Source organism: Panulirus ornatus, chromosome 58, assembly GCF_036320965.1.
Source record: "Panulirus ornatus isolate Po-2019 chromosome 58, ASM3632096v1, whole genome shotgun sequence".
In the NCBI taxonomy this organism is placed as follows: Eukaryota; Metazoa; Arthropoda; class Malacostraca; order Decapoda; family Palinuridae; genus Panulirus; species Panulirus ornatus.
This window is the reverse complement of record NC_092281.1, coordinates 12,025,610-12,035,167: the sequence shown is the minus strand read 5'-3', so window position 1 is coordinate 12,035,167 and position 9,558 is coordinate 12,025,610. Positions and strand designations below refer to the sequence as shown.

Here is a 9,558-nt window from a genome sequence, read left to right as displayed (position 1 = left end):
CTACCTGATAATTAACAGTAGTTGGTAGAGTTAGATTCTGTGCTAACTGGTTCAAAGCTGGTTTACGTCCACCAATTACTTCATTTGTAAAGAAGATATGCAGGTATGCAGTAAGAACTCGAATATCCCACACATTATCCACACGTCCACCATAGATTGCATTTTCAAACAAGCCATGATAAAGTTCCATTTTACTTCACCTGAAAAATCAGAATACGTAACATTCAAGCAAACAGTTACACACTACATATGGCAAATATGTTCCTTACTTTGTTTCTATGAAAGAGTTCTGGTTTTACTCAAGATCTTTCTCCTGGCTTTAGCAGCTCAAAGTTGCACTTCTTCCAGCAGTAGGAAAATGTAGACCCCTTTGGGATGAGAAGTTCTTTGATGCGACTGTACTCCCAGTGATACAGCCTCCCTAAAGGTGACTTAGTTTGTAGTGTATCCTCAAGCAGGCAGAATCCAGTAACACCCCTTTCTTTATTTACTGGATCAGTTACAGGTTTCTATCATTAACTACCATAAACCACATTAAGAAACTCTGAAATATAATGCAATAGTGATGTATGACTGAAATGGGGCAACCTTACATCTAATCTTTTTCTTCTTGATAAAATAAAATGTAATCAGCATGATAAGAACTACCTAGCTATCAGTAAAACTGCAGTCTGCTTTTGTTATTGTATCATTTACTTAAAAATCTGAAAACTATACAACAATCTGTAATGGAAATATTATTATCATTATCATTATTATATATATATACATATATATATATATATATATATATATATATATATATATATATATATATATATATATATATATCGATCGAGTAAGTAATGTAAGGGTAAGAGAGATGTAAGGAAATAAGAAGAGTGTGGTTGAGAGAGCAGAAGAGGGTGTTTTGAAATGGTTTGGGCACATGGAGAGAATGAGTGAGGAAAGATTGACCAAGAGGATATATGTGTCCGAGGTGGAGGGAACGAGGAGAAGTGGGAGACCAAATTGGAGGTGGAAAGATGGAGTGAAAAAGATTTTGAGTGATTGGGGCCTGAACATGCAGGAAGGTGAAAGGCGGGCAAGGAATAGAGTGAATTAGATCGATGTGGTATACCGGGGTCGACGTGCTGTCAATGGATTGAATCAGGGCATGTGAAGCGTCTGGGGTAAACCATGGAAAGTTCTGTGGGGCCTGGATGTGGAAAGGGAGCTGTGGTTTCAGGCATTATTGCATGACAGCTAGAGACTGAGTGTGAACGAATGGGGCCTTTATTGTCTTTTCCTAGCGCTACCTCACACACATGAAGGGGGAGGGGGATGTTATTCCATGTGTGGCGAGGTGGCAATGGGAATGAATAAAGGCAGACAGTGTGAATTGTGTGCATGTGTATATATGTATATGTCTGTGTGTGTATATATATGTGTACAGTGAGATGTATGGGTATGTATATTTGCGTGTGGGGACGTGTATGTATATACATGTGTATGGGGGTGGGTTGGGCCATTTCTTTTGTCTGTTTCCTTGCGCTACCTCGCAAATGCGGGAGACAGCGACAAAGCAAAATAAATAAATGATATACAATGCTTTTGATGTGTGCTCAAGAAATGGCAACATAAAGTTGCTTAGCTTCCTTCTAAATTCAGTGTTTTCATTTTTTTGCAGCCTTTAAAATTTGTTCATTGTTAAGGGTGTATGCATTAGATTTTAGAATGCATGAGTAAAGATATATAATCATAATATACACTATGTTTTGGATGAGTGTTCATGAGCTGGCAACAAGGGGCTACTTAGCCTCCTTTAAAACCAACACTCCTAGAATTCTTCCACATCCTTTACAACTGATTCATCATTTTGACTGTAGGAGCATTAAATCTGTTACACATGTGAAGTTTTATGCTATTCTGCCATCAGAAGCTGTTTTAGGAAAAAATACCAGATATGGAAACTTTATGGTTTTACCTTGATAAAGAATTAGTAAAAAAGGAACACTTACCATTTTCAAATTTCACTGAAAATTGGGAATGCACCTGGGAATCAATTCTACAGCCAAAGCTTTAAAAAGGAAAATAATGCATCTGTCAATTTAGGGATATGATTACCTCCCAAATCCACATCAAGGGAAAGTAAATGCAGCTATACCAGAGTTTACACTGATTATGATTCAGTACCAACCTTCTTGTTTATACAATCTATCCAAAATGTCTGCCCCAGCTTTTAAGTCAGCCAACGAGAACTCATAGAACTTGGACCATCCTTGTGGAATGTAGGTCCTGCGTTCCTGAACAATAGCATGGAACCAAGCTAAAACAAAGAGTGCTTGAGAACGGTTGACATTGTTTCCACGAGCAATAAGTTCAGGGGACCATGAGTCATAAGTCCGCTGCAGATTCTTCTTGATTCCTGCTGGTGCCTAGAAGACAAATCATATAAATATTACATTTAGAAACCCTTTTATCACCAAAATGACCTTAATATTGCCTTTCCTAAGACTATGAAGAAAATATTTCATACGGCTTTCATATAATTACACATCTCTCTCTCTTGCTCTCCCTTTCATGAAATGGCTAATTATGCATTTCACATATGAATATCAATGGGATGTACAAATTCTGTAAATATCAACCCTCCAACAGTATTCAGAATTATTGTTATGGTCAGCCTTGTAGTGCTGATACCTCAGAAGCCAAGATTCATGTTTCTATACGATTTCATTGCTGTCCCATACTGAAATATGGCAGTTATAATAATATAGAGCTGTCCACCAAAAAATAATCTTGAATCAACAAAAGCTGTGAATTTCATTGTTGGGCCATTTCTTCATGTCATCATGTTTATTTCAAATTATTAAAGTGTAATGTTATGTAATAGTATTATCTACACAGATCAGCCTCCAGACAGTCAGAGTAAACATACTGCATGCAAACAGAATTATAAAACAATAAATAGAAAGCCCTTGTACAACATTAACTAAAATGTGTTCTCTTTCTAAAATATCCTCTCCCCAAAATATACTGAATATCACTATGTGCTCTTAAGAAGAGAACTAAAAATCTAATGTATTATTCACTTAAAAAATTCTAAAGTTATGCTCACAACATAATGAAGTACCCCTAACCTCATAGGTGACTTTTAGACTTGTTTGAAGTATTATGGGAGTAAACTTTGCATGTGGTTCTGCAGTAAGCCACAAGCGGAAATCTTGGTGTGGTTGAAGAGAATTCAGCTCTTTCTCTAGAATGGGCAACCATGCAGTCACCAGATGGAGGTTCTTGAGACACAGCCAGTGACCAGCAGCTGCACATTCACGAAGTAGATTCAAAGCTATCTCACTCTGCCCTTGTCCCATAGCCACCTGTCAAGAATGTACAGAAATGGGGTTTTGGACTATGAAATGCATTTTCTTCTTATATGAAAATTGTTCTTGAGCAAGAGTGAAAATTTACACAGCTAGGATCAGTTAATCATATCCTACTGACCCCACTAGCCACACTGGGGAATAATGCACCCATTCTGTCCATAAGACAGATGCTTGCTCTGATATCTCACTATATTTTCAAAAGTTCCCTCTGTCTGTAGCTTACTTCCCACCTCCCAACACCCCTCTACTTTGGAGGGGAACAAGTGAAATGGAGAGCGTAAGGAGGACAGGGAAAGGCAAAGGGAATTGTTCATAAGACTTCCCTGCAGGAAGAAAGGTTTTCCTTACTTCAAAACCCCATTTCTTTAATTAATAGGATTTGCACTGTGAACAAAAGTGAGAGCATAGTCACATGAAGGAAGGAGGAGGCTTCTGGCACTGACTTACAGAGAATGGTCACATGAAGGAAGGAGGAAATTAACTTGCACTGACAAACAAGAGAGAATTAAGGAGATGGAGAATCTAGTAAGCTCCAATGGTGTATTACAAATTGAAAGGTATAGGTAACAAATGATGCTTTACAGGAAAGCATCCTAACAACTGTTGAAAATGCAGTAAAAGAAGTCCTGAATTCTTTAATGAATACTCCAGTTGGTGAGACTATGTTTTACGGTTTAGTAATTTGTGTCTGAAAAGTCAACTTAAAACCAAAGTTTTTAGAATATATATGAATGGCAGGATATGAATCTTGACCTCTCCTGTGCCTACTGTAAAGACAAAAGTTCATTAAGCTTATTTTTGGAACCTACAGACAAAGAAACCTAGGGTCTTGAGAAACTTTGATTAATGAGAGCAATATGAAAGATACAGATTTTTTCATGATTTTTTCTTTTACATAGCCTTAGTCACCTCTTCTCTCCAGAGTGATCATCAATATGCTTACATTCACTTATAAAACTTCACTGATATAAAATAACAATCTGCAGTACATATGATCCAATGTACATAAACTTCAGCTGAAATGGAGAAAAAAAATAACTGAAAATTAGCATTTGGTAAGTGCTATTCCCCATTAAGTTATAAAGCTAGAGTAATAACTCACTGTCAGTTATTACTGTACTCCTTTACGTTTAAGGATGGTAATCATATTACCAAGCATAAAATGAGGAAATCTCTGTTTAATTGAAAGAACTGGCTGATTTTTTCATCATACCTCATGGTAGTTGGTATTTCCTATGGTATTTTTGACAAGTTCAAGAAGCTCCTGTGATGGATCAGCACCAGGGGAGATAATAATCAAAATAGGTTCTATGGCCGTTGTCTCAGGTAGAAGACGGCGAAGGTTGAGAGCAGGAGGAGACAGTTCTTTTATTCCTAAAGGAAACCAGCATTACATTTATTTTTTATGTTCATATTTTCATTATGGAATGAATAGTTTATTTACTGAGTAGTTAACAATGAACTTCAAATGGTATCCTCATAAAATAGCTTATGATTTTTTTAAAATATAGATACACCTGAGAAAGAAATGCATTACTTTAAAAACTGTATAACTCCATATTATTCTGTATCACCAATGCACACAAAATGAAAATGACATATAAATCATAAACAAACCATAATTTCTACAGTGCTGCAGACAAGTAATAAGTGTTACAACTTCTACACAGCACACATGGTAGGCAAATGACACTCATCTAACATTTAAAACTTTCTGAAATGATTAACTTCATCATTTTCTTTCAACAAAAGTTGCAGTGTCTTAGGCATAAGCAAAATGGATTGTTAATCTATAACCTTAGTATGACACAAACATCAATGTGCTCATACTACAATGCTTTATGAAACTTAACAAATTCTAGCTACTGTGAGTCAATCTGCATTGGGCAGACCACCTGATATCAGTCACAGTAAATGAGGTAAAAGACTAAGGCATCTGAAGCTTGTCACATCACTCCCTGAATAACAATAACTGAAAATTTTCTCTGAAATTAGTCTTACTAAAATTTTCAAAGAAGTGCCTGACCTGCTTCATCATTTCTTGTACCCTCACTTATAATGTGTCTCAAATTGATGAAGTTCTCACCAGCAAACAGATGTCAACCTTAACAGTTTATACATATTTACTCTTAAAAGATTTTTTTGTGGAAGTACCATACACATTTTCACATTATGTTACAGATGATGTACTCAGCTGCAGATGCTAACTTGATGAGTTGTTTGACAATAATAATAAAGGTATTTAATGAATCAAGTATAATATTACACACTTTAGGGACACAAAAACAAGGGTAATGTTGCATGGGCTACCTAGACACATTCATGCTGGGGAAATTTCCTACTATGACTACAATGCAGATCATTCATGTCAAACTAATGTTCGAGACTTGCTAAATGTCTTTGCCAAAAAGAATGCTAACACATACCCCATATGCTTGAGTAGCCGGTGGTCTCAAGTAACTGTCAAGCTAAGATGCTTAGCCAAAATATCTTTCATTTACCATACAACTCATATAACAGTCAACATCAGTTTTTCAGAGGCCTGAAGTAATTGAGAAAGAGAGCCTTCCTAATCAAATGATAACACTGCCAAAACAAGAATAAACCACTTACAACTGTAGGAAAATTATATCAGTTGAAATGTTTATATATAGTATGTTATGGGCATGGATCCAGGATTTTTCCTGGGGGTGGTAAATGTCATTCGGAACTCACTGCTTTATGCCATTATTGATGATGAAACAGACATGTATTACTGATATGAATGAAATAGTGACCATATCTTACCTGTATCATGGTGAAAGTGCAACAATATTATCAGCCACATGGGTAAGGATGTTTGGTAAAGAAATTGCTAAATTGTCTGCTGGTTATCCCACTGGCACCAGGTCACCAAACAAAACCTCTAAATTTTCATTATAGGCATTTCTGGGATGCCAATCTTTATCACAATGTGACTTATGCATGAACAAAAAGATAATACAGGTATTGTACCAAGGCAAAACTACAGTTGTACATTGGCAGATCGGTATACACTACCTTTGCTTCCTACCAAGGAACACTGCTTACCCTAGAGGAACACTGCTTTCTTCTTTGTCAAGGGCCTGTTGTTTTGCTGAAGTGCAGTTCTTATCAATGATTCAAATAAGCAATGTTTCCATAAGCTTTTGAAGATAAACGTGGACTATGTTTTGCTGACACTACCATAACCACCTCACTCACTACATTACTCATACATTACAGTACATGTTAACTCACAAATGAGTCAACATGCACACTCGCTGTCTGTGGAGTAATGCACATTATCTTCACTACCCACCAAAGAATACTAATTCCTCCAAACAAACACTATGCTTCCTCCTTAGCTGTGGGCCTATTGTTTTCCTGAAGTACAGTTTTCCTTAATATCTCAAATAAAAGATGTTTAAAAACATTAAGTGATAATCATCAGTAAGCTTTCAAAGATAAATGTAGGCTATGTTTTGTCAACACTACCATAACCATTTCACTCACTACATTACTCATACATGATAATTCAATCATCAATCACACACTCGCAGTCTGCAGAGTGGTTTGTATCACTGTTTTCCCTAAGGAGCACTGTTTCTCTAAGAAACCGTGCTGCATCCAAAGGAACACTGTGCCTCCTTTCCGGTTATGGGCCTATTGTTTTCAAAAAGTCTGGTTCTCTGTTAATAATTCAAATAACAATGTTCCAATAATGTCATGGTCAAATGGCTTTCTTATTGTATTTGAGAGCAATTGAAGTTTTGTCTCTTTTGTGGAGGAGAGCAGTGAGATCTCTGTAAGCTAGCTTAGACCTTAGCTACTGTAATGAAAGGACAATAAATAGTGGTTGCTTTTGTGAAAAAAGTCTGACAATGACTGAAATTCTTTGTTATTCTGTTCTATATTGTTTCACCGAAGAATCTGCTTAAGTTTTTTGGACTCCTACCGGCCATGCATTTCAACCTCTTGGAAATGTTATTCGTGACTAAAACGTTTGTCTCAAAATCTTAACAGTTACACGGGTACATACAGGAACTGAGGAGAAACTTTGTAGACATTTTTGATTTTTCATCACATCATAATGTACGATATAGAAATTTATAAAAGTATGTGCATGATCCATCCCATAACACTGGGAACCGAGTTAATGATAAAGATACATTTATATGTCTACAATTTTACAGTTCATGCAAAAACATTCATGATATACAGATTCCGATACTGGTGGGTGTAAAAGCGTGTAATACTTTTCCAAAATGAATTAAAAGCATAAAATCCTTTTTTTAATTTAAATAATCAAAGTGGTTATTTGCTTGGGATTACTGGCTGAATAACCATGGGCTCTCTAACCAGGATTATTGTATTTGCGAATGATTTTACCATGTGAGTATGTTCAATTCTATCAGCAAAACAACTGTAATAGCTGATACCTCAGTAAACATGTTGACTGTTATTTTTAATGGTATCTGAAACACATTTAATAGGTCATAATACTGAGACACATGAATGTTTGTAAAGAATATCTAAATGGGCTGTCTTACACTAGCCAATATTGCACTATGAGTCTATCATTGTTTACAATTTAGTGTCCTTCAATCTTTAGTATAGCTTCCCTGAGAGAAAATTCAGCTGTGAATAAAAATACTTCTGGTCACAGGGTCATGCTGAAGTCAATGTAGTGTATATACCATCATTGTGCTGGTACCTCCTAAACCCTGGGCATATAACCATCAAGCATTTGACTGGGGATGGTTCCTAGGTCAAAAATTCAAAAGGTCCTATGTTCCTTCTAATTCATCACTGATACTCTACTGCAGAACTATTGAAGTGCATTGTTGTTACTGTGCTAAATATGTGATATTGTGCTTAAAATCAGATTGGGAAAGAGTAAACTGCACTAGAAGCACAGCTGAAGTAGGAGGCTCTTCGGAAGAAGTGATCACATGAATAGAATGGACAGGAAATGAGTGAACCAAGACAGGTCAAATATCAAGTAGACCTCAGAATGATGAACAGACTCAGTCTGGTTTTCTTTGTATGAAATGAGGAAGCTATCTAAAGAAATTACAAAATTAAGGTAACTAAAGAATCAAAGGTAAATTCCCAAAGATTTTTCCCAGTGTACCAAATAAGGGGAAAAATATGACTTTACTATTGGCTAAGGTTCATTAACAATCCCTGGTTAACTAACTGATGATTATCTGGCAGGAGTTTAGGATAAGCAGTTACAATGGCGACACCTCTACTATATCAACATCAATATGACCCTGAGATCTGAAGCATTTTTATTCTGCACTGAATTCTCTATCAGGGAAAGTACACCAAAGAGCCAAAGGCACTAAACTGTAAGCAATGATACAACTTTATGCAATATTGGCTTGTGTATTGATACAAAGGAATAAAAAGGCTGTTTGTGACAGAGGAAGAGATCTGAGATTCGTAGATCAGGGTGGTATAGTAAAATATCATAGACATTTCAAAGTGAGGTACTGTAAATTTATAATGTAACTAAGGAGGAGCAAGTAATGACAGGAATAGATCTGAAGCGAACTATTTATCAAGTATGTTCCTAAATGCATCTATGGTACTGCTTTCAACCACTAGGACTTGTAAATCGTTCCATATATCAACAATCTCTTGAAGAATAAGTATTTCACCTCATGCCTCATTTGAGGTGAAACATTTGCCCATGAAGGTGTAACCATTACTGCAAGCGAAATCCAATGAATCTATCCTCAAGAACCTTGTTATATCAAATGATCAACTTCCTTGATAATTTTGAATAGCTCTATCAAATCACCTCTTACCCTCTTTCCAAAGTTAAACAGGTTTAAGTTGCTTACTGTGCTCTCATAGGATTTGTTTCTCAATTCAGGAATCATCTCGGAAGCTTGCCTTTGTACTCTCTCCACTCTATCTAGGTCTTTTTTCAAGTAGGATGACCAAAAGTAAACAAAATATGCAAACTGGTGATGAATCAGTGACTTGTAAAGTATCAATCTATTTCTCTGATGTCCATTTTTTTCAGGAACTCCCTCAAGATGTTCATAGTTAAAGAGTCCCCATAACTGGTGAACTCCAGTGCCACTTCTTTACCTTTAGTGCCTCACCCTCAACAAGCCACAAGCACAGGGCAACTATAGTACAGTGTTTTCAGGGGCTCCTACCTAATGTTGCTACTGAC

At 36.3% G+C, this 9,558-nt stretch overlaps 1 protein-coding gene across 1 annotated transcript in view; it reads right to left on the bottom strand.

Moving 5' to 3' along the window:
* btv (dynein cytoplasmic heavy chain beethoven) overlaps positions 1–9,558 on the bottom strand; it is a 122,622-nt gene that overhangs the window by 1,198 nt on the left and 111,866 nt on the right. The window contains exons 57-60 of the mRNA XM_071695629.1: positions 4,579–4,739; positions 3,123–3,359; positions 2,180–2,417; positions 5–200 (exon numbers count right to left, since the gene is read on the bottom strand). Of these exons, the coding sequence (XP_071551730.1) occupies positions 76–200; positions 2,180–2,417; positions 3,123–3,359; positions 4,579–4,739 (761 nt within the window). The 3' untranslated portion in view covers positions 5–75. The remainder of the gene's footprint in view (positions 1–4; positions 201–2,179; positions 2,418–3,122; positions 3,360–4,578; positions 4,740–9,558) is intronic.